General features: G+C 41.8%; 1 protein-coding gene across 23 annotated transcripts in view; it reads left to right on the forward strand.

The window, feature by feature from the left end:
• GPHN (gephyrin) overlaps positions 1 to 26,638 on the forward strand; it is a 544,780-nt gene that overhangs the window by 263,379 nt on the left and 254,763 nt on the right. For all 23 annotated transcript variants that reach the window (XM_038404446.2, XM_038404449.2, XM_043517392.1 and 20 more), the window contains one exon: positions 9,941 to 10,033. In XM_038404446.2, the coding sequence (XP_038260374.1) occupies positions 9,941 to 10,033 (93 nt within the window). The remainder of the gene's footprint in view (positions 1 to 9,940; positions 10,034 to 26,638) is intronic.

The following is a 26,638-nucleotide window of genomic DNA, read 5'->3' on the forward strand; positions in this document are numbered from 1 at the left end:
GTATTCATTTTCTCCTCCCTCCCTCCCTCTGTAAAATCAATGGCCTGCTAAACCCAGTTTTGAGTTCTATCCTTGAGGCGGCCATTCAGTTTCTTGCAAAGCCACCCCCTTTGTTGATTTTAATTCCCTGTAAGCCAACCCTGTAAGCCATGTCATCAGTCGTCCCTCCCTCCATCAGGGCAACGGCAAACAATCGTTCCGAGCCTTTTTTCTGTGCAGACGCCATACCACTGCAAGCAAGGAGCCCCTCAGATCACTTTGGCAATTAGGAGCACATTAAACACCACACGCATTATCCAGCAGTGTATGCAGCACCAGAACCTGGCAAAGCGAAACCGGGCGAGTAGGCGACGTCAGCGCGGTTACGAGAGTGATGAGGACATGGACACAGACTTCTCTCAAAGCACGGGCCCTGGCAATGTGGGCATCATGGTGCTAATGGGGCAGGCTCATGCGGTGGAATGCCGATTTTGGGCCCGGGAAACAAGCACAGACTGGTGGGACCGCATAGCGTTGCAGGTCTGGGACGATTCCCAGTGGCTGCGAAACTTTCGCATGCGTAAGGGCACTTTCATGGAACTTTGTGACTTGCTTTCCCCTCCCCTGAAGCGCAAGAATACCAAGATGAGAGCAGCCCTCACAGTTGAGAAGCGAGTGGCAATAGCCCTGTGGAAGCTTGCAACGCCAGACAGCTACCAGTCAGTCAAGAATCAATTTGGAGTGGGCAAATCTACTGTGGGGGCTGATGTGATGCAAATAGCCAACACAATCAAAGATCTGCTGATATCAAGGGTAGTGACCCCAGGAAATGTGCAGGTCATAGTGGATGGCTTTGCTGCAATGGGATTCCCTAACTGTGGTGGGGCCATAGACAGAACCCATATCCTATTAACATCTGAATTGTAAGCAAAGTCAAACGAAGTCAAACAACATAAAGGAGAGGTATACAAATATTATTCCAAGGAGTCTTGTTTGTTTGAGGTTTATAAAATTGTTTTTGTAGCACCACTAAAGAGTTCTGCCAAATAGCATGTTCCTGACCTGGAGGGACCATAGTCTGAAAACACAGCAAGTACAATTCTATGCAGGGCATGCAAAAAGGAGGATGTAAGCCCCTTTGTCTCTCCTGCCCTTAGTTGCACTGCAGATTGAGACTCTTGTTTTGAGGTGATTACAACTTTTTAAAAATATTATTGGGGGTAGCTATACTTTTACATTGGAAATACTATTCTGAGTAATTTTTAGAGATTTCTAAAATTGATTTTTCTTGTTTTTCTCCCTCTCTAATGTCTCAGCAGTGGGATTTGGTACTAAAGGAGCCTACATTTACAGGCAGAGGGATATGAAAAGTAGTACCAGTAAAATCAACAGTTTGGGAGGAAGGGTTAAAGTGCTTCTTGTGTGGAGAGGAATTGATGAGAATTTCCAGTTCTCAGTGTTCCAGGGTTAACTGGCTAAACCCTAGTGTTCTGTGAGTTTATAAAGATGAAGTGTTTTTACTGTAATTTGGATGAACACATAATTACAACCTGTTATCATTTCTCTCAGTATTTTGGAAATCAAAAATAAATACATTTAAGATCAACATAGGATAAACTTCTTTGTGGTTTTAAAGATCTATGTGGTCCGCAATTAAAGTTTCTGAAGTAGAATGAAGATCTGGTTTACTGCCTGATATAAAGGAACTGATTTTTCTTTAGTGTAGGCAATAGTTAAAAATTATAATTGTACCTCAGCATATTTATGGAACAGTTATAATATCTAATTACTCACTGTTTAGTTTATGTAAAGAACAGTTTTTAAAAAAATTATTTATCTTTGGCTGCATTGTATGATGTCACATTAAATTTATTCTTTTCTTTTTTAGCAATGCCTTAAAATGTGGTCAGTGGCTACGTTTACACTAGGAACTGAAGATGTAATTCTCAGCGTGAATAGAGATACACACACTAGATCTCATCGAGCTAACAGGCTAAAAATAGAAGTGTAATCGCTGTAGCAATGGGCAGTGGCAAATGGTACCACTAAAGTACTGGTATGGGCTAACCACCTTGATTACAAACCTAACTAGACCCTGTGGGTGCATATGTGGATGGCTACCTAGTGCTTCTGCTCACCTCTGTATATGCCGCCATGGGTATACTATTATTTTTAGCGCCCTTGCTGTCATTCAGGTAGCATATGTTTAGTTAAACTGAGAATCACATCTCCAGCTCCTAAGTATAGACATAGTTAATATGTCACAGAACAGTGGCAAAACTGAAGCTCATGAAATATGTATTCTATAAAGCTGATTGTAGTTGGCAGGTTTTCTTTTGTCTAAATAAGATTATGAAATGGAGATACTGTGTTAAGAAAACTAATACAAATCCTCCTTCCTCCTATTCTGATACTGACAGATTTTGCTCAGTGACAATGAGTTTTTTTGAAAATGTGCAATACAAAACTTTGCAAAAAAAAAAAAAAATTACTCCACTGAAGTCCTGTTGAGTCATCATATGAGACTTACTATTATTGAAAATCCTTAAGACAAATACTGTTTCTAGATGATAAAGAAGCTCTGACAAAATGTTATCTATTTAAAAAAAACAAATTGTTCCTATCTCTTTTGCTGATGAACACCTTAGATTATTAAAATTGAAGGAATTTTAAGGGTTAATCTGCTTTTTACTATTGATTTTGGGTGGGGGAACATTTCCCTCACTTTGGAAGATCAAATTTCGTAACTGCTGAGTTATGTGCTGCTCTATCTGTGATATTTATGCACATTATTTAATATTCTTATATTGAAATAAATTGCATACAACTATAAACGCCTGCTTAAAAAAAAGGTCAGTCTATCTAACCACCAGTGCAGATGGGGAAGTTTCTTGCCCAAATGAAAATGATCATCCCCAGAGAGGAGGAGGGGACAAAAGAATTTGTGTCAACTACTTATAAGGGACAGCTCAAGAGGGGCAGAGCTGGGAGTAATGTCGAAGCTGCAGTAAGGGTGCCAGAAGGGGACACCAAGCCGAGAATCGTGGGCAGTGCCCTCTGCTCCCTCAAGCTGTTGAGGGAGCCAGTGAATGCTACCTAGTCAAACTGTGCCCTAACGTCTGCATGTGTAAGGTCAAGGGAAGCAGCTACAAAGTCACAGAGAGCCTCCTGAAGGTTAAAGGCATCAGCTTGATAGCCTTAGTGAAGGAAATCCTCTGCATCAGCATCTCATTCCAGAGTAAGGTCCCCTTCTCAACCTCAGAAGAGGGATATATCTCCACCTCATTTTATGCAACCACTCTAGAACTATCTATTTATGCCTTGGAAAAGAGATCACAAGCAGATGATCACCCAACTCCTGTATATGTATCTTCCCCAGATGAGGCAATCATGCCTAGATTGTGGCTTCCACTCCAGATGACTATATGACATTCCAGAACCTATTAAGGAGAATTGCCACCACATTAGAGATTCTGGGCAAGATAGTTAAGAAAAATGCTACAAATTTCTCAACATCATCCATACCTCGGTTCCTGGACATCTTGCTTTACCTATCAGTGATGGATTATCATAGAATCATAGAATATCAGGGTTGGAAGGGACCCCAGAAGGTCATCTAGTCCAACCCCCTGCTCAAAGCAGGACCAAGTCCCAGTTAAATCATCCTAGCCAGGGCTTTGTCAAGCCTGACCTTAAAAACCTCTAAGGAAGGAGATTCTACCACCTCCCTAGGTAACGCATTCCAGTGTTTCACCACCCTCTTAGTGAAAAAGTTTTTCCTAATATCCAATCTAAACCTCCCCCATTGCAACTTGAGACCATTACTCCTCGTTCTGTCATCTGCTACCATTGAGAACAGTCTAGAGCCATCCTCTTTGAAACCCCCTTTCAGGTAGTATCAGATCCTGCCAAGCTACTCTGGCAAATGTCTGTATCTGAATCTGCAACATCAGAGAGAGCAGACTTCCATGGCCAAGTTTCTTCACAGGGATTTGAAGTTTTATACTCATTCAACACCTGGTTCACTGGTGGTTGCCACAGCCAATGAACACACATGTCAAGGTCAAGAAAGGTCCATTCCTAAAAATAGATGCCCCAAACAGTTGAACTTATTTGGATGGGAGAATTGTTCTACTTCTAGCCTCCAAATGAGAATTGCCAGCTACCAAGTCTTGTTAGCAAAATACGATTTTATTAATTGACTCAGGGTCAAAATTTTATTTTAAATTTTATTTTAAAATACAATTTTATTAATTGACTCATGGTCAAAATTACATAAAAGATCCCTCAGGGCAATAAGGAGAAGGGTAAGTACAGCAGAAACAGCTTGCAGATCGATGGTGACCTCATTTGCAATGAAGAGTCTCCAGGCTCCATTCCTTAGGGCTCCCTAAAGAAGTTCATTTAACAATTGAGGCTCTCCCATTTTAGGAGTGTGAACATTTTAATTCTAAAATTAAGGCATTTGAGGCATTACACACCCTGAAAGACTCTTCTACAATGTTGAGATTTTTCGGGGTCTAAACCCCTGCTTCCAAGCAGAAGCATTATAGACAACAACCTCAATAGCAACAGTCTTCCATTCCCTATAAACAGATGGAAATGCCTAGAAAATGTTAGAAATTTCCTAGAAGAAAATCTGTGTCCACCACCATATCAACTCATCAGCCTCCATCTACATCTAGATAGAAGCTTTGTCTGCTTGGTCAAGAGCACTGTTCAGATCCCATCATATCCCATTCTTTTGGGAACCATTTATATCATTTATGAGTTCTGGAATACCATCACTACTGACGGGTTTTTGAAAAAGTAGAGGTGGGCTAGACCATCCACTTTCAGACCCTTCAGGGATCCTTCTCAGGAGAGCATCCTACATCAAAAGGTGCAATAACTTCTGACTGTCGGAGCAGTAGTTGTTGTTCCTCAATAGCACAGGGCAAGGAAATGTTATTCTCTTATTTTCTCATTCCCAAAAAGATGGGCGTGTGAAGACTTATTTTGAGCCTAAGACAGCTAAATACATTAATGAGAAAGCTCCACTTCAGGATAGTGTCCCTAGCTTCTATTATTCCATCCCTAAATCCAAACGATTGGTATGCCACACTCTATCTCTGGGATGCCTGTTTCCATATCACTATTTTCTTGGCTCACAGGAGATATCTCAGGTTCCACGTGGACAGTTGCCATTACCAGCACAGAGTATTACCATTTGGCCTGTCGACAGCATCCACGGTTTTCATGAAATGCCTCGCAGTAATGGCAGCTTCCTCAGAATTCTCATACTTGCACAATTGGCTCAGTCACAGGAAATTGCACCATTAAGTAGCAGACTTCATTCAGCAGACTCTGAATCTGTATAACAGGTAGGCCTGAAAGTAAACAAAGACAAGTCAATGCTGACTCCAACTTAAAAAGAAGAATTCACAGGACCGATTCTGGACTCCATGATAGTGATGTCTTCTCTATCTTCAGAAAGATTTCAAGCCATTCTGGAGCTTTGTACCCCTTCCCAGACTCCAGAACATCAATTAGAATGTGCCACAGACTGCTAGGTCACATGACATCATGCACCTCCATGACTCAGCATGCCAAACCACATATGTGCTGCGTGGAAGGGTGGTTGAAGGCTGTATATCAGCAGACATCAACTGGAAATGCTAGTTCACGTTCCACCATGAATCTTATCATTAAAGTGGTGGTTGGACCCCACAAAAGTCTGCAATAGATTCCATTCTCCTACACGCGCTTCCATCTAAAACTGGAGATGAATATCATTTGAATGTAAATACCAGGGTTATGGACTTCTCAAGAGGAAAAGCTTCACATAAATGTCCTGGATTTAAAAGCCATTTATTAAACATGCTCAGTTTTCCCAGCCATCAAGGGTCTTACTATACAAGTCATGACGAATAGCACTACAATCGTGTTTTATATAAATAATCAGGATGGCGCAAGATCTACTCCACTATGTCAAGAGGCTGTATGACTTTGGAAGTTCTGCATTCACCATTAGGGCAACTGAGGGAAGTTCATCTACCAGGAATACAGAACATACTGGTAGATCACTTTGGCAGACAAATTGTAGATGACCACAAGTGGTCAATAAATGACAGTGATTCTGTAAACTATGTTCCACAAATGGAGTCTCCTGACCATATACCTGTTTGCTACCAGAGAAAACTGGAAGTGTCTTCGCTTCTGCTTCAGAAAAGGTCAGAGCCATCTGTTTTCAATGCATTCCTGATCGCATGGTCCTTAGGCCTTCTGTTACGCATGTTCTCTGATTTCATTAATACCCAGGATTCTCGGAAAGCTCAAGCCGACAAAATGATTGTGCTAGCCCCAGCCTGTCCAAGGCAATTTTAGTACCTGTATCTCTGAAATCTCTCCATTCAATCTCTGATACACTTATCTCTAAAACAAGACCTGGTTCATCAGAATTGTGGCCAAGTCCTGCATCCTGATCCATACACTCTTTATCACACGGCATGAATGCTAGCTAACTGATTTAATCAGAAAGAATATGTTCCTTAGAGGTTAAAAACATTCTCATGCACAGCAAAAAGGATTCTAACAGACACATTTATTCTCCAAAATAGAAGACATTTTCAATATGGGAGTGAAGTAGCCTTGTACAACCTCTCAATTACCTTGGTTGTAAAACAGGAGAAATCATAGTTGCCTGCCTCCTGGCCTAGATCATTAATATGGGTTGTGAGCTGCACAGAAATGTTAACAGCACTTCGTCAAAGAGATGAAATCAGAATCCATGGTCTCCTAGCTACCAGTCTAATGTACCCTCCTACAGGCCAAAGGGTGTTGTGTAAGTATCTCTCTGTTTCTATCTTACCTGAGATGTGGACAGGCTTGACAGATTTGCCAAATGCAAGGATCATGCATGCGGCATGACACTTGGCAGGTCTGAAACTAGATTGTTCACTTTCACTCTCTGATTTTCAGGCAAATCCATGACAATTAGAGATGTGAAGAGAAAGGTAATTCCATTTTGTGGAAGATTTAATTCTTTTGTAATTTGGTTTCCTTCTGATTTGGAATAGTATCAGAGGCAGTCCATATGGCAGACTACCTCAGACCCTGGAAACTGTAGAGTCACCAACTTTGAGGCAGTCTGTATGGCTGCCGAGGAACTGGTCAGGTGATTTGGCAGAAAACCAGGTACGTTTTAAAATCTGCTGGGCAGGTGGGATTCCACTGGACCCTTACCTGGGTTCTACTGGAACTCTGGTGAAATCCAAACATCTTGGCAATTTTTTTCAATGTTGACAAGTAGGCAAATTTTGATGAGAAAATGTTTTGATGAACTTTTCCATTCAGTTCTAATAGCAATGTTGTATTTGGGTTTCCAGTATTAAAGGGAAAGGTTCAAATAAAACTATTTTCATTTAATTGGGGGAAAAGAAGTTTCATGAAAAATTTACCATAGGATTTGTAAAATTCTTTTTAAATAAAAGTATATTAAACTTACATCTGGGGCATAAGCTAAATTGATGGCATTTTTTTCAAAACATTATCATTCGTTTCATGACCATCAATACTATTTTAGCCTTTTTCAAACTCAAGACCGTATTCACATCTAATCTCATGTTTCAGATCATCATCTTATCTGTCTCCAGCAGTCACAAAAAATAGTTCTTCCTTTTCCTATATAACATTATAGAAAAATGACAGTGCATTCACCTTTTTCTGAGGAATCAAGTCCAATTGCTAGGGTAGGAATATCTGACTAAATGAAATGCTAGTCTGAATGGTTTCTAGATACTATGATGATGGGCACATTAGAAATGCTGAAGATAAATAGATGCATAGTGTTATTTATGAGGAGGGGAAGATATTTTGCCACTTCTTGCATAGAAGTCTGGTGTGATTGCTGTAGCAGCATCTGGATTCATTAGTAAGTACTAGCTCCCAAATCCAACTTAATTTGAGAAGAAATATCTGAATAATATTTGTTAACAAATAAAACCATCTCTGCTGGCCTAGAAATTCTCTTTTAAAAACTACATTAACAAGTTTTATTAAAGGGACAATGCAAACCTATAAAGACCAGTTTAGATGGGAACAGTCCATGAAACATGTCATGTAATACCTAGTTCTAAGAAGACACCATATTAATGGCTTCAGTTTGCTCCCTATTGTAGGTTTTGAAGGACATACAGTATGATCATGCCTGAACCATTTGCATTTCCTGCCTATATTGAGTTTGTGGTACAGTCCATGTGTTGGTTTAAAATGCAGTTTTGATAGAAAATACAAATTCTGTTTTATTTGAATGAAATTTTCATCCAGTACCAAAAGTCAGTATTGAATTTTCATCATGGAGCTATGAGTTTTCTCAATCCAGTCTTGGAACCATACTCTACTGCAGAGGTGGGCAAACTACTGCCCGTGGGCCACATCCGGCCCACTGGACCCTCCTGCCTGGCCCCTGAGCTCCTGGCCTGGGAAGCTAGTCCCCGGCTCCTCCCCTGCTGCCCCCATCACCTGCAGCCTCAGCTCACTGCACCGCTGGCACAATGCTCTGGGCTGCGAGCTCTTGCCAGGCTGCGCAGCTGTAGAGCCACAGCCTGGCCTGGTGCTCTGTCTGTGCAGTGGTGTGCAGTGGCTCCAGCCGGGTGGCATGACTGCCTGTCCTGGTGCTCTGGGCAGCGTGGCTATAGCGCCGCCAGCCACCGGTGCTCCAGACAGCGCGGTAAGGGGGCAGGGAGCAGGGGGTGTTGGAAAGAGGGCAGGGAAGTTCGGGGTGATGGTCAGGGGGCAGTGCTGTGGATGGGGTCAGGGCGGTCAGAGGGCAGGGAACAAGGGGTTGAATGGGGGCAGGGGCCCTCTGGTGGCAGTCAGGAAGGAGGGGGGGTTGGATGGGGCGGGGGGGCAGTCAGGGGCAAAGGTTCCGGGGCGGTCAGGGAGAAGGGGTGGTTGGATGGGGCAGGAGTCCCGGGGGGGGCAGTTAGGAATGAGAGGAGGGGTTGGATGGGGCGGTGGGAGGCAGTCAGGGGCGGGGGGTCCGGGGCGGTCAGGGGACAGCGTGGGGTGGATGGGGCAGGGGTCCTGTGGGGGCTGTCAGGGGGCGAGAAGCGGGGGGTGGGTCAGATAGGCGGCGGGGATGGGGACACGCCTGGCTGTTGGGGGAATCACAGCCTCCCCTAACCAGCCCTCCATACAATTTCGGAAACCCGATTGGCCCTCAGGCCGAAAAGTTTGCCCACCCCTGCTCAACTGGGTCCTTGAAAGTGCTGATGTGTGAGAAGCAGTAATCACCTTTCTGTTTTAGACATACAGCATTCACTTAATTTGTATTCTTGAATCTTTCCACTGAGAAGCTTACAGCAGTGTTGCTCTCATAATCATCAGGCCGTTCCAGTTGAAATTAGAGCATGGAAACCACAATCACCACGAGGAATATATATGTAGTATATTGAGATATGCTGGGGAATTTAGGCCCAGATCCTCAAAGGAATCTAGATTCCTAACTTCTATTGAAACAAATGGAAGTTAAGAGCCTGTAAATACCTTTGAGGATATGAGTCTATATCTGTATTCAGACCTATGTTGGAATATGTGTGTGTGTATGTGTGTGTAGTTCAGTATTATAATAAAGTTATTAAAGTGTTAAAATTACAATTTTTTTATTTTTTCGTTTGGGACTCGGAAAGGATTCTCAATTTCCATTGAGAATCAATATCAATTTTCATTTCCAAAACACATTGGTATTGTTGCCCAAATTACTCTGTCATATATTTATTGGTCATAAAGACAAAAAGAGAGAGAGAGAGAAAAGTAGCCATATAAATTGTCATGTGGAATGTCTTAAAAATTCTCTTCATTGAATATATGAATCTGAGTTTAATTATTGGTACTTGAAGATTTTTAAGCCTTAGGCATTTTTCAGATTTCTGTATTAACATTATATGCCAGATCTGATAGTGGTGATATTCTCTTTCAGGAGACACTGATAGACTGGTGTGATGAAAAGGAACTTAACTTGATTTTGACAACTGGAGGAACAGGGTTTGCACCACGAGACGTCACTCCAGAGGTGAGATATCCTGGATTCACAACAGTCTGCCCTTCAGCACATAAACTTTCTGGTTTTTAGAAATTTCCTTCATTGCCCTGATTTTGCAGTATCTCTGGACAGATTGGGTGATACACAGCAAAGGAGCAGTAGCAGCAGTAGGGAACAAGTACAGATGAATGTTTCTCATAGCTTACATTGTGAACTCCTGTCTTCAGAGGACCCCAAAAAAAAGGCTTTTTGACTAAAACTTGCCATTGGACAGAATAGAGTTCCATCCCTCATACAAAAATTAAAAAGAAAAGGAGTACTTGTGGCACCTTAGAGACTAACAAATTTATTTGGGCATAAACTTTCGTGAGCTACAGCTCACTTCATCGGATGCAGCTGTAGCTCACGAAAGCTTATGCTCAAATAAATTTGTTAGTCTCTAAGGTGCCACAAGTACTCCTTTTTTTTTTGCGAATACAGACAAACACAGCTGCTACTCTGAAACAAAAATTAAAAATACTATAGTATTCAGGAGTAATGTTCCTAAACACTATGTTTAATTATTCTACTATACAGTTACCTTAGTGCTAATAGAGGGCACAATGTGACGTGCACTATGTGCCTGCAAAAGGGAGAAAGGAGATATAAGACATCCCTTTTATTCTCCAATGTTGGGTATACACATTACAGGTCACAGTATGTGTGGTAGGGAGGGAAGAGAAGCCTCTGCAAGGCTGGTACTGCCCTTCCTACACTGGTGGCGAGAACTTTGACACTATGCCTGCTCTGCTGTGTTGAGAAGGCAGAGGTGGAAGGAATCTGCACTAGATAAAAGGCTGGCACAATTTCCTTCTCTCCTGGAGCAAGTGGGGAATCAGGAACTGTACTGTGACGTTCATGAATCACGATGTGATTTCTCTTCTACTCCCAGGAAAGCACAGCTACATACTGGCTCTTGCTTGGGGCTTATGGTAAAACCATAATCTACTCCACTGTTTTGAACCATACAATATAATTCCCAGACAGATATGGAGATTAAAACAGAGTTAGGGTTGAGAGTATATTTCGGTAACTTAAAGGGAAAAACATTACAGAGAAGTGGAAATTGACTCAAATTGTAACCAAACATTACAAACCCAAGAAATTCAGAGTTAAGGTTACATTTAAAAGATGTCCAAATACGTTAAGGTAAGAAAGTCACAATAAAGGCAACAAAAAAACCATTTAACTCTGCATTCTTGTGACACCATGAAATAACTATATGATTATGATTAAGGTATTTTAGTGTTAGAGTTAAATTAACCTGATATTTTAAATCACCGGCCACGGGGGCGTGGAGGGAGGAGAGGTTACACTTTTTTCCCTTCATGGTATCACTAGAGAACAGAGTTAAGATTGCTTAGGTGCCTTAAATGTGTATTTTTGTAATTTAGCATGTTTGGATTTCTTTTAAGTGCTAACTTAACTCTGAATTTCCTGGGTTTGTAACACTTAATTTTGGATTGATTATAACCTCTCCATAATGCTTTTTACTCTTAAATAGATGTTAAGTACTCTCAACCTCAACTTCATCTTAACATAGTTTTCCATTGTCTGGAAATTTCCTTTTTTTTTTTTTGTGAAGGTCATTAAAAATGTCAAGAATGAAAACTAAACAAGAAACCCAAAGAGAATGTTATGTGATATTTCTGATGATTCAAAGATATGTAGTATCAACTTAAATATTTTCTTTAAACTTTTAAGGCAGATTCACTGGGACATGAGAGCACTGCAAAGCAACCAGAGCATACTGGCCAGTTACACCTGCTTTGCATTGCCAGAGCACCACAAAGTAGCCAAAATGTACAGGTGAATCTGGCCATCATTTTGCAATTGACTTATTGGTTTAGAGGACTGTATTATAGCTAACAACTCTTTCTGAAAGGATGGGCAGGGGAGAGCCCAATTCCCAAGTTCTGATATTGCTGAACTTTAAGGGCTTAACCTGTGCTCCTGCCAAGTTGCCTTGGTCCACAGTGGAGTAGAGGCAGCAGAGTTACATGGAGCCTTTCAAGTAATGTTGCCCACAATGAGCTATGGAACCTCAAAGGGCAGTGGCAGTTGTGCCGAGTAATCTACCAATGAAAACTCTTCACACAAATGTGCAGTTTCCCTCATACCACAGAGTCATTAAAACCAAAAGAATTATTACATTTAAATTAGTTATAGAATGGCAATGATGATTGATTGAGTTATCGCTGAGGCAACAATGGCCCTTTATCTGAGATGTTGAACTGACTTTCCCTGATCCTATATAATCATGACAACTAGATACAAAAAGCATTAACAACTTAGAATGATTGCAGCCTAATTTCTTCTAACAAAACTTATTCACAAGATTTCAATTGATTATAACTATATGCAAAGGTTTAAGTGTCTGCATTATTCTGTTATTAAAAATCACGTGGATAAAAAGGATAAATGCAAAGTACTCCATTTAGGAAGGAACAATCAGTTGCACACATACAAAATGGAAATGACTGCCTAGGAAAGAGTACTGCAGAAAGGGATCTGGGGGTCATAATGGATCACAAGATAAATAAGAGTCAACAGGGTAACACTTGCAAATAAAAGCAAACATTCTGGGATGTATTAGCAGGCGTGTTGTAAGACACGAGAAGTAATTCTTCTGCTCTACTCCGTACTGATTAGCCTTCAACCTGAGTATGGTGTCCAGTTCTGGGCGCCTCATTTCAGGGAAGATGTGGAGAAACTGAAGAAAGTCCAGAGAAGAGCAACAAAAATAGCTAACGGTCTAGAAAAAATGACCCAGGAGGGAAGATCAAAAAAATTGGGTTTACTTAATCAGGAGACGAGAAGATTGAGAGGGGACATGATGATAGGATTCAAGTACATAAAAGGTTGTTACAAGGAGGAGGGAGAAAAATTGTTCTCCTGAACCACTGAGGATAGGACAAGAAGCAATGGACTTAAATTGCTGCAAGCGCTGTTTAGTTTGGACATTAGGAAAAACTAATGTCAGAATGGTTAAGCACTGGAATAAGTTGCCATGGGGGGTTGTGGAATCTCCATCATTGGAGATTTTTAAGAGAAGGTTAGACATACCTCTATGAGGGATGGTCTAGATCAGGGATTGGCAGCCTTTGGCACGCGGCCCACCAGGGTAAGCCCCCTAGCGGGCTGGGCCGGTTCGTTTACCTGCCGCATCCACAGGTTCGACCATTCGCAGCTCCCACTGGCTGTGGTTCGCCGTTCCAGGCTAAGGGGGGCTGCATGAAGCGACGGCCAGCACATTTCTCGACCTGCACCGCTTCCTGCAGCCCCCATTGGCCTGGAACGGCGAACCGTGGCCAGTGGGAGCTGTGATCAGCCAAACCTGCGGATGCGGCAGGTAAACAAACTGGCTCGGCCCACCAGGGGGCTTACCCTGGCGGGCCGCATGCCAAAAGTTGCCAATCCCTGGTCTAGATAATACTTACTCCTGCCCACGAATGCAGGGGACTGGACTAGATGACCTCTCGAGGTCCCTTCCTTTCCTACGATTCTATGAAAAAAGAAAAGACTGATTTAATTTTCTCAGAGGGCCCAGTTTTTAATTAATTTTAACTCAAACTAACGTTTACTTATAAATTCTCAGAAAATTCTATACTCAAAGAGTAAGAGCTGTAAATTTGGGAAGGATATATTATATTTTTCATATATTACAAAAAGGCTGAATCCCTGCTTTAATTGCAAAATGAAACTTCCTTAACTATGAAATTGTGGCCATCACCTCCATAATATTGTCATTTCTAAGGGTTCTTTTGAGCAAATGTAGAAGGAAAAAACCCTGTCTGTTTGCATTTAAGTGATATCAGCATGTTTAAAAAAAAAAGAGCACTTTAGCCACAGAATGAATTATTTTCCTTTGAAGATAACAGGAAGGCAAATACATAATAGAAAAAACAGTAGTTAAGATGTATTTAATTTTATAAATAAATATCAACTAAATTAAAATAACTTTACTTGAATATTGGAGTTATTAAAAATAAAAGTTTGTGATGTAGGAAATTCATAATGAAGGTTCACAAACAACCTTTACTCTGACATTGTATCCCACCTATGGTCCACTTGTTTTTGGAGCAGTATCTTAATCACATCAGGTCATGGCAATTATCAGAGGTAACCTAATGAATATATATTTTGAAGGATGAAGATTGTGCTCATTGCCTTATAAGGAATGGTAGCTATGAGACTGTAATTGGACTGTATATGAAGAGATCAGACGTTATGTGTTTGTTACTGCCACTGGGTGGTTAAATTTGAAGCAGTCTGTCTTTGTAGGTGATCCTGAATGGTGGTGGTGAGGGTGGTAGTTCTTTTTCTATAGTATGGTAGTTGATGATATTTGCAGTATGAACTGGAGCCAAAAGCCAGGAATTGCGATTGCTGAGGTAATCATATAACTCTGGTTGTTGATATCTTTACTCTGTTCATTGGGATATTAGGATTTGGGTGCATATTAGAAATGTGGTGTGAAATTGTTGTTTGGCTTTATGGTGGATTGGTATAATGAGATTGTTGAGTTAAGCTTACTTGTGGAACCTCAGTTTTACATTTCCAGCTTTCTAATCCTTTTTTTCTAGAACTGCAAGATAACAATGTTTTTATTTAATTGATATGCAGATAGAATCTTAACAGAAAGTTAATGATATTTTGCCTTACACTTTTTAGAAATTATTTTAAAACATTGACGTGATAATTTGTTGTAGATCATTATATTTCATTCTGATATAAAAACATATTTTGCTTATGGCAATCAAATAACTTGAGGTAAAAAGTGCTAGTATAGACATATCCTCTATGTACTCCCCCACCTCCATGCACATTCTTTGTCATACACTATCTTGCAAAATACACCTAAAATAGCAAACATACGTTCCTGCATCCCTTAAAAAAACACAAAATTCTTCTGCCTCTCTCCAAAATTTCTCACTCGCTGTAGCCAGCTATTCCACTCTCTTTGAATGTCCCTCTTGTGATTGATCCAAAGGCTACCCTTGTATACCACAACTGGTCACATGACTGTCACTTGGCCCTTAGGGAGCTACAGTTCTCCAGATCCCCCAACAAATTACATCCCACCTCATGCCTGCCCTTAAAGGGCCCAAGCCTGCAAACATGGTCACTTTGCCGCAGATGATTACTACCTTAAAGGGCACAGACAATCCTGTTATGAAGACTAATCCTAATCCCTACAGTACCCTGTTATAGCCCTTAATAATTTGATGCTTTGTAATTTCTTGGTACTGGTAGACAGTTTTCAATCCTTATGAATAGATTTTTATCCAAGCTAATTTTCTGGGGTTTTTTTTATTAAATTCAATTAGGAATTTGAATTACTTGATCAAAAACTTTATATATAGTGTATCAAAAATCCAAATATGATATGTAAACTGTGTTCCTTTAGTCAACCAATTTTGTAATTCTTTTTTAAAAAATTGTAAGGCAAGATTTTTATGGGGAACTGATAGTGACCCCTATATTTAGGTTACTTACTACTTTTCATGATAAAGAATTCTTGCCAATGCTTTTTGCTCCATTCTTTGCAGCAAACCTTTGCTGTTTGGCAGGAGGTATTTCCTCAGGCCAGAAAAGTGCCTTTTCTTTGTCCTGTGAAATTCCAGTCAGATTTAGCTAAATTGTAAAGCTTAAAAATCACAATTTCCCATCTCTTATTTGTGTTCCTCAGGAGAATTTTGGCAGCATGCCAGAATCACTGAACATCTAAAAAACCTTGCCCTGCTGCCATCAGAGCAGCAGCAGACACTGCACTGGGGACACCTATGAGCTCCAAAGCAGCTGTAGCAGGATATGGGATTGGGGAGGGAGGTTCTACTTCAGTTCCATTTACTGAAATGACATTGACCAGAGAGTGGCAGAATTCTGAGGAAGAGTGAAAGGTCTGAGGGTAATATAAATATGCAGAGACAGCACTCTTGAAGAACTCCAGTTATTAGTAAATAACCTTTCTTCTTCAAGATGGGCTCACATATTCTTGCTGCTGGAAATTTAGCAAGGAATACAACCCCAGGAAGGCAAGCTGAAAACTTACAGTTAAATAGCAATTGTAAAGCTGCCCTCCCAAACCAAATATATGACTGAGAGGCCAGATTGAGAGAGTAACAGTATATAAAGGTGTGCATATGACTCCAAGTTGCTTCTCTACAGATTTCCAGGCATGGACAAATCTGAACATGACAAATAAACAAGGGCGTAGTAATTAAGAGTACTGAGGTGATTTTACCTCTGTATACAGCATTGATGAGACAGATACTGGAATACCATGTAGAGTTGTGGTGTCCATGTTTTAAAAAGGATGTTGAAAATTTGGAGAGGTTGCAGAAGAGAGGCACAAAAATGATTCCAAGGCTGGAGAAAATAAGTTGTAAAGACAAACTTAAAAAGCTCAATCTGTTTATCTTAGCCAAAAGAAGATTGAGAAGTGACTTAGGTACAATGTATTAGTGCCTCCATAGAGAGAAAATACTGGGTACTGAAGTGCTCTCTAATCTAGCGGAGAATGACATAACAAGAACCAGTAGCTAAAAAGTGAAGCCAGACAAATTCAAATTAACAATGAAGGCGATTATTAATCATCAGAGTAAACTGCCAACAGGACTGGTGGAATCTCCATCTCTTAGTGTCTTCATTTCATGACTGGATGCCTTTCAGGAAGATATGCTCTAACCAAACAGAAGTAATTGGGATCAATGCAGAAATAACTGGGTGAAATTTAATGAAATTTACAAGTCAGACTAGATGATATAATGGTCCTTTCTGGCCTTAAACTCATATGAATCTATTCATCAAAATTTGTGAGGTCAGTTGGAGCAAATCCACAGGGGCAATTTTTAACTGCATCCTGACTTTTGGATAGCCAGTGGAGTTGTTTGAGGGTGAGAGGTTGATATGATCACAGATCTTTTCTCTTTGTATATGTGAGAAAGCTGGTAATGTCTGCACAGGATGTGATAATGAAAATATCTTTCAAATCTTTAATCAGTTCTGTGAACCTGTTAATATGAGGAGATTGAAAGATACAGAATACCAGATTCTGAATATTCATAGTACCTAGGTGAGAATCCTCAATGAGTCTGGTTGCTTATTTTATTTTGCCCCTTTAATAAATAGTTTTGTTTGCTTCACCACAACTTTCCCTGGTACATTAAAAAGCAAGCTAATAATTCCCACCTCTGTCTTCCCATTGTATTTAAGATATTCACAATCCTCTGCTCAAATTAGAAAAAAACTACAAAGATTTGAATGTTTCATGTACATTGAAAGATAAAAGATGAGATATCCTATTTTCTGGCCTGTGATAGATTTAATTTGACTTCTATAAATCAGATTTTTATTCCATGGTAACACAAGAAAATGGAAGCAGGAAGAAGACTCTGCATATCCAATGAGTAGATAATTGGTCATTTCCAGGCTAATACTAAAAGAGTAATGTGGTTATAATTGACTTATTTCTACACAAAAGTTACCTGTGTTATTGCTGCTGTTGGCTTAATTTACAATCATGGGTTAATATATGCAGTGTTGTTGTAGCACGTCAGTCCCAGGATATTATAAAAACAAGGTGAGATTCATAGATACTAAGATCAGAAGGGATCATTATGATCATCTAGTCCGACCTCCTGCACAACGCAGGCCACAGAATCTCACCCACCCATTCCTGCGAAAAACCTCACCTATGTCTGAGCTATTGAAGTCCTCAAATCGTGGTTTAAAGACTTCAAGGAGCAGAGAATCCTCCAGCAAGTGACCCATGCTACAGAGGAAGGCGAAAAACGTCCAGGGCCTCTTCCAATCTGCCCTGGAGGAAGATTCCTTCACGACCCCAGATATGGCGATCAGCTAAACCCTGAGCATATGGGCAAGATTCACCAACCAGATACTACAGAAAATTCTTTCCTGGGTAACTCGGATCCCACCCATCTAATAGCTCATCACAGGCCAGTAGGCCCATTTACCATGAATATTTAAAGATCAATTAATTACCAAAATCACGTTATCCCATCTTACCATCTCCTCCATAAACTTACCGAGTTTAATCTTAAAGTCAGATAGATCTTTTGCCCCCACTGCTTCCTTTGGAAGTCTATTCCAAAACTTCACTCGTCTGATGGTTAGAAACCTTCATCTAATTTCTCAAGTCTAAACTTCCTGGTGGCCAGTTTATATCCATTTGTTCTTGTGTCCACATTAGTACTGAGCTTAAATAATTCCTCTCCCTCTCTGGTATTTATCCCTCTGATATATTTAGAGAGAGCAATCATATCTCCCTTCAACCTTCTTTTAGTTAGGCTAAACAAGCCAAGCTCCTTGAGTCTCCTTTCATAAGACAAGTTTTCCATTCCTCGGATCATCCTAGTAGCCCTTCTCTGTACCTGTTCCAGTTTGAATTCATCCTTCTTAAACATGGGAGACCAGAACTGCACACAGTATTCTAGGTGAGGTCTCACCAGTGCCTTGTATAATGGTACTAATACCTCCTTATCCCTAGTGGAAGTACCTTGCCTGATGCATCCCAAGACCGTATTAGCTTTTTTCACAACCATATCACATTGGCGGCTCATAGTCATCCTATAATCAACCAATACTCCAAGGTCCTTCTCCTCCTCCGTTACTTTTAATTGATGCGTCCCCATCTTATAACTAAAATTCTTATTATTAATCCCTAAATGCATAACCTTACATTTCTCACTATTAAATATCATCCTATTATTATTACTCCAGTTTACAAGGTCATCCAGATCCTCCTGTATGATATCCCGGTCCTTCTCTAAATTGGCAATACCTCCCAGCTTTGTATCATCTGCAAACTCTATTAGCACACTCCCACTTTTTGTGTCGAGGTCAGTAATAAAAAGATTAAATAAGAATGGTCCCAAAACTGATCCTTGAGGAACTCCATTGGTAACCTCCCTCCAGCCTGACAGTTCACCTTTCAGTAGGATCCGTTGTAGTCTCTCCTTTAACCAATTCCTTATCCACCTTTCAATGTTCATATTGATCCCCATCTTTTCCAATTTAACTAATAATTCTCCATGTGACACGGTATCAAACGCCTTACTGAAATCTAGGTAAATTAGAGATGTATTATCTTTTATTGGACCTACTTTTGTTAGTGAGAAAGACAAGCTTTCAGGCTTACACAGAGCTCTTCTTCAGGTCTGGGACGGGGAGAGGGGAAACAGCTGGCAAGATTGTTAATGTGTTAAAATATAGAACCCGCTATAACAATAATCTGTAACTCATTAACAAACCCTCCAAGCTGCTTTCCCCCCCCTCTTTTCCTCCCTATGACTGGAGGGGTGTGAATGGTCCACTTCACCTTGAATGATCCTTTGAAATATGAGTTAACTCAGTGTTTCCCAATTGGTATAATGCAGCACACTGGTGTGCTATCAAGCTTGAACAGGTGTGCCCTGGAATTTTTTAAAAAAACTACATGTGAGAACAAAAACCTTCCCTTGTATTTTAATTAGTGTTGGAGCCAGATCCCATTCTGTACTTTTGCTCTCTGGGATGAGGCCCCTTTCAAATATTATGCATGTGTCGCATTCCTTTCCCCAAAGATAGGCAAAGTAAGAAAAATGCTGCTTGAAAACTTATTAGCGTTTGATATAAGGATACTTTGTATTTTCACATGTGATGTTGACAATTTGTGTTTTAATGGTTATAAAATTTTAACATTTTGATTCTCAGTATATGTCTATGTGCCTCCCCAGATTTCTGCCTTCCATTTAGCAGAGAAGTGTTCAAACTGTGGGGTGTGACCCAGAAGGGGACGCACCCTATAGTTTGAAAACCATTGCATCCTGCCAGGAGCCAGCAGATCAGAAGCTGGTGAGAACTGCCCAACCTGCTTGGTCCCCTGGCTCTCTGAGCTGTGGGAGCTGGGACGCTGGCTGGCTTTTCTGTAGCCCTCTCTGCTGGTCCCCAAGCCAAGCTGGGCTACCTCTGTATTGCTGGGCGCTCCCCAGGCAGGGCAGGTGGCACAGCTCCAAACTGCCCCAACATGCTCTTTCCTCTCCCCTGAAGGAGCCTGGCTCTGGCTGGTGCCAACCGCAGAGGCCAACTGCCATGAGATGCTCGCCACTGCCCTAACATTCCTGTCTCTGCTGCTGCTCCACAGAATGTGGTGATCACCATTAGTACCAAAATACAATGCTGAAAATTCTGCAGTCTCTCTATATGGAAATAAATACATATCTGATTCTTGCATATAAATACTGAGCTTATTGCTAATAGTCCATCAAATAGTCAGGAGGTGTTAGTGTCTTTCAATCATTATTGATCTGCCTGGGATCTGAACTAGCAATTTAGCAGTGAAAAGCCATACAGCCCACTACCAATCTCTTGAACCATCCGGTGATCTGACCTTAGGAATATTTTTTTCTTTTTATAACATGAATAGTGTTTAAAGTTCCTATCTCCAGAATTTCTGAATACATCTTTGGCATGAAAGGTTTAAAACGTGAGAAAAAAAATGTATTTAGAAAAGTTACCCATGCTGTTGACTGGAAAAAGATTAGGAACTATTAGCATAATAAGATGCCAGCCGTTAATATGTATGGGACTTGACAGAAATGGATGTATATACACAAGCTTCCAAGGTCATCTGACTCCTCCAGTCACATCTTCAAATGATAATTTTTGCAGAGAAAGGAAAAATGAATGCATGGAGGGACTATTACTATAACTAATATGGAAAATCAAGAAATATGAGAAAACAACTTCTTAAAAATGGAAATGATACCCTTCAATGCAATTGGAAAAGGACACTTGTACATATCAATATATATTTATACTTTCATGATATAACGTTCATAACTATGACAAGAATAAAGGAAAAACGTAAAACTGAGTTCGGTGTGCACTTCAGAGATATGTTAATGATTGCATTTTACTGAAATATCAAGGACAAAAGGGGAACCCTCTTTGTTTCTGCACAAAGAGATTGTGTGCCTACAGGGAAACACAGTGCTGGATGGGAGTCTAATCAACATGTACTCTGCAAATTTTGTGTACTGCAAAAGTCAGTGTCAGTTGTCAAGCGAAACTCTCCACATAACTCTGAATATTTAGGGATCAGAATAAAAATAATTGAGTTGGGAGGAGGATGTGGGAGTAAAACGCTGTGTAAAAGCTTGCATATTATAGGAAAAGGGGTAGGATCTTGCAGTACTCACTTATAAAATGTGTAGGTTAGCACAGGATTTAGTGTGCTTGTTGAAACCTTCAACCCTTGCAGTGCAAATCACTGGTGATTAGCCACATTCTTTAAGTGGTGATGCTGTTTTGGAATTAAGGAGATTACAAATATTGGGCTTGATTTTTCACTGGTTTACACCTTGTGCAGCCTCTTGCAGGAATGCAAAGTGGATGTAAAATGCTACTATTTTATTTGGTTGTGTCTCACTCCCTCTTTGCAGTCACATGGCACAGGTGTAAACGACTACACAAGATGCAGTGCAATGGAGAATCAGGGCCATTCTGCTTGTATTTGTTTCTTATGTGAAAGCCTGAAATTCCGAGGTATTTATAGTATTTATTCTCAGGTATTCACATACATGAATAAAAGAGTAACTAAAATGGCCACTGTTGTCTGGAAGCAGTCATTTTGGGTAAGTTTTGCCTCCATTCATACTTACTTGCTTTCTGAGACTATCTGGTATTTTTGCATGGCTACACTGGAAATTTCAAAGCACTGTCACGGGAGCGCTCCCGCAGCAGCGCTTTGAAGTGCGAGTGTGGTCCCGCAAGAGCGCTGGGAGAGAGCTCTTCCAGCACTCCTGATAATCCACCTCTACGAGGGGATTAGCTCCAATTAGCTCCAAGCGCAGGGAGCCTGTTTACGTTAGCACTTTAAAGCGCTCTGACTTGCTGTGCTCGGGGGGGTAATTTTTCATACTCCTGAGCCAGCAAGTTAGAATGCTATAAAATGTAAGTGTAGCCAAGCCCTAAGAGTGCACTGTGCTTCTGAAATCCCGGCAGTGCTTTCTGGAGCATCAAAACTAGTGGTAAGGAGAGTTTGAATCAAACTGCTGAGCTATAGGGTTTTGCTGCCAAGGGTTCTTTCTTTTCCTGCAATCAGATGTGGAGGGGGACATACTAAGGGTGACCAGACGTCCCATTTTTAAAGGGACAGTCCCATATTTAAGCCCTCCTGCAGGTGTCCCGTGTCCCATATTTTCTATCTTCCCTCCCACCCCCAGTACTGGTGGGTCCTGCTGCTAGCCAGATCCCTGCTCGCCAGCCGCCTGACCACCAGTGGTGAGTTGGGTAGTCCAGTTCCTGACAATGGGGGGGGATGTGAGGCTGGAAGTGGGGGAAAGATGCAGCGCGTGGGGCCAGCCGCTCCCCCGCTGGTCTGTCAGCGCAGACTCTGCTGCATGCTGGCTCTTGGCCAGCAGGGCCTTGTCCCCCCATCCCATTTCCGTCCGGCACTGGCTGCACACTGTGAGCTGTGGTGGTTGGTAAGTGGAGGCAGGCACCAGGCAGCAGCCAGATACGTCTTGCCTCTGCTGCCCACCAATCAGCCTTTTACATGCTCCTCCTCTCCGTGTCCTCTCACTGCTTTGCCCTTTCCCCCACCATCCAGCCCCACTGCTCCTCCATATTCCCCCCCAGTGGGGCATGTCCCACTCTCAGCGCTGTGCGGAGAACCAGCCGCTGGTCGGTGTGCTCAGCTCACCAACAGCCTGACCGGCAGGATCCTTCCTTCCCCCACTGCCGACACCCCAGGAAAGCTAAAGACCCTCCAGCCCGGGGCACTGGCTAGGAGGCACCGAACCCTGCATGTGCCAAAGCTCCATACCGCACTGGCACGGGGAAGCATCTCTGCCCCTCATTCCATAACCTATGGAATGGTGTGGAGGGGAAACGATTTCTAGCCTGTTCACGCCTCAAACCTGCAGGCTCCACAGAAACCCTCCAGGCAGGGGCTTAGTACCTTCTTCACCTGGCCCTGGGCCCTGTCCCCGGGATCTGGGGACTAGTCCGTCCCTTAGGCACCCTCCCCTGCTGAGCCAAGCTGAAGCCCTGCAGTCAGGTTCCCTGGTGCACAATGCATTCTTAGGGCTTAACCCTTTCCTACTCATGCTCTACCCAGGGGCCAGAGGCAACTGGGTTATGTCTGTGGCCAGCAGCAGCCTAGAGCTCTGCAAAGACATGGGCCAGGTCATCCCTTTACCCAGTCCTCATCCCCTGTAGCTGGAAACAGCTCCTGTCCCTTCCCACCCACACAGTGCAGAAAGGCTGCTGCTGGCCACATTCTGGTGTGAATCCTGGCATGATTCTTGGGGGCGGGGGGAACATGTGACCCAGCATGCCCCCACCCCATGTGTTGCCTCAGGAAGATGCAGTTCCAGCATCAGGAGAGGTGGGTCCCAGCCAGGCATGGAGGGCAAAGAGTGCCCAGCAGGGAGGGTAGGGTTGGTCGGTCATACGCCCTGTGTGAGAGAGGCAGGGCCAGCCCACAACATTTTGGCACCTGAGGTGGGGAGCTCAAATGATGCCTCGCTTGGGCCAAAACTTTGAAAGGTCTCAATTCTGCTTTCATCCTGTTCTACTCCTCTCATGGTACTGCTCTGCTACCTACCCCAATAAAGGAGAACTAACAACTTAAAATGCCTTGTTCAAAAATCTTAAGTAACACTTAACTTTCAAACGCCTGAACAGCAAATGTAACTTTTCTTGTCTGCATAGTAAACACTGGCATTTTTATCTGTTTGAATAATCGAAGTGGTGCTTTCCATGCCTTCTTGGTTGCAAAGATTTGAACTGCTTCCTGAAGGTACATAGTATGGGCCAGTCCATGCTCTATTGAGATGGTTGCAAAGCCAGCTAGCCTCTCCTATGTCATTGTGGAGCATAGATGTGTTTTTATCAACTTCAACTTGGAGAAGCTGCGATCTCCACTGGCAACTGTTACAGGAAGTGTTAGAAGTATGTGCAGAGCAACAAAAGCATTTGGAAAGAGGGCGGTCATCTTATTTGTGCACATGTATTCCAGAACAGCCTTCAAATCAGACAAATCAGAAGTCAAGAATTATAACATTCAAAAACCAGTTGGAGAACACTTCAATCTCTCTGGTCACTCGATCACAGACCTAAGAGTGGCTATACTTCAACAAAAAAGCTTCAAAAACAGACTCCAACGAGAGACTGCTGAATTGGAATTAATTTGCAAACTGGATACAATTAACTTAGGCTTGAATAGAGACTGGGAATGGATGAGTCATTACACAAAGTAAAACTATTTCCCCATGGTATTTCTCCCTCCCACCCCACCCCCCACTGTTCCTCTGATATTCTTGTTAACTGCTGGAATTAGCCTACCATGCTTGTCACCATGAAAGGTTTTCCTCCTTTCCCCCCCCTGCTGCTAGTGATGGCTTATCTTAAGTGATCACTCTCCTTACAGTGTGTATGATAAACCCATTGTTTCATGTTCTCTGTGTGTGTGTATATAAATCTCTCCTCTGTTTTTTCCACCAAATGCATCCGATGAAGTGAGCTGTAGCTCACGAAAGCTTATGCTCTAATAATTTTGTTAGTCTCTAAGGTGCCACAAGTACTCCTTTTCTTTTTGAGAACAGCCTTTGGAGTTGATCCTGCTGAAATGTATCTTGAAAGGGCTTTCAGTTCATCACCTAAATCACTTGCATCAATATCGTGCATGTCGTCATGTGTCAACACTGTCCTGCATTGCTGGTGTAGGTCTTCTTCAGGTATAGTGAGGAATTTTGGAATATCATACAACATGCCAAATATACTGCTGTGTTCCTTGAGCTGCATGAAACGTTCTTCAGCTGACTATATTGCACAATCTAGCACCTGGTAAAAGAATTCAACTTTGAATTGTTGTTTGGGGTCTCTTATGGGATTATCCCGTGCTTTGTTATCAAAATGTCTGACTCTTGTATTCTTGAATGGGTGGGAAAATAGGTTCAGTGTGAAGTTCCTCTGCCAACTTCTGTGCACTCTTCAGAATGTTTTGAAATCCCTCATCTGACCAGTAAGACTGTAGGTATGACTTTGCTTTCTCTACTTGTTGCATTGCTCCAGCTATATCAAGGTCAACACCTTGGCATCCCTTGCTTACAACATTTATTTCAAACAGTATGTCATGCCACAACACTAAGTCACACCGAAATTTGAAGTTATGTATGGTTCTGGTGATTCCATTTCCCTCTGCCACTGTTCTCCCACGAACAGTTCTGTCATAGCATTATCCTCCAAATTGGCAACTATGGCATCATCTATCTTTCCAATTTGGTGTTTTATAGGCTTTATCGCTTCCACTGGACTTTCCCATCGTGTGGCACTCAGTGGTTTCAGTGTCAGAGAGGATGTTCCCAGATGTTGCTTCAAAATTTGCCATCGGTGAATTGATGCAGACAAAAATACATAGAAGCTTTGAATTACATTGTAACATTCAGCAGCCTCACTAGAAACTGATGCTGCATCACTGACCACCAAGTTCAATGAATGAGAACTGCATGGGACAAAAAAAGCTTGAAGGTTTAACTCTCTGATCTTTGTCTGCACTTCTCTCTTTCCTCTCATGTTGGCACCATTATCATAGCCCTGACCTCTCATGTCAGCTATCGCAATTCTCATATCTTCCAGCTTTTTAAGAAGCACATTTGTCATACCAGCTCCTGTAGTATCATCATTGTCAATATATTGTAGAAAATGCTCTCTGACAGTCACCATTGCAGGGACGTTTGCACTAGGTTCTGTTGTTGTTGTTACAAAATGCACCATTCAGGTCATTTGTTCCTTTTGGCTGATGTCAGATGTGCAGTCCAGACTAACAGAGGAATATCTTGCTGATTTCAGATCTGCCACAATCTTCTGTTTGACTTTTGTTGCCAGTAACTGTAATATCTCATTTTGAATTGTTTTTCCAAGGTAGAGGTGTGTGTACATTTCCTGGGTGAGCATAAGCTTTCATGCGCTACAGCTCACTTCATCGGATGCATTCTGTAGCTCACGAAAGCTTATGCTCAAATAAATTTGTTAGTCTCTAAGGTGCCACATTTCTTTTTGCGAATACAGACTAACATGGCTGCTCCTCTGAAACATTTCTTGGGTGGTGACTCTTCTTAGATGCTCCAAGAGTACAGCATCAAACTCAGCCATCAGCTTCACAATTTTAAGGAAGTTTCCATTGTTTGGCACATACAGCTTATTTGAAGTGCCATGCAGTGCTAGGTTTTGGGTAGCAAGCATTCTCACAATGGCAATAAGCCTTTTCAGAGCATTTTGCCAGTAAAGAGACTCTGATGCAATCTTCTCTTGGTGCTGATCATCTATGGTGCCCTTATCATCTATGGTGATCCAGTCCTGGATCATCTAGACTTAAGGAACTAAACTCAGCAGCAGCTGTTTCTTGCTCCTCCACCACACTCTTCTCTGATCTACACTTTTCTTTAGGAATGTGCATGGTTACATCCATTTGAGACGGAGATATGAATGCTGCAGTAGCTTCCAGGTCACTTGCACTCTGACTAACTGGAAGATCAGGCATCTCCTTACCACTCACATCCTTACTAAGGCCGGAAGGCTCACGTG

This window comes from Dermochelys coriacea, chromosome 6 (assembly GCF_009764565.3).
Source record: "Dermochelys coriacea isolate rDerCor1 chromosome 6, rDerCor1.pri.v4, whole genome shotgun sequence".
Classification (NCBI taxonomy): Eukaryota; Metazoa; Chordata; order Testudines; family Dermochelyidae; genus Dermochelys; species Dermochelys coriacea.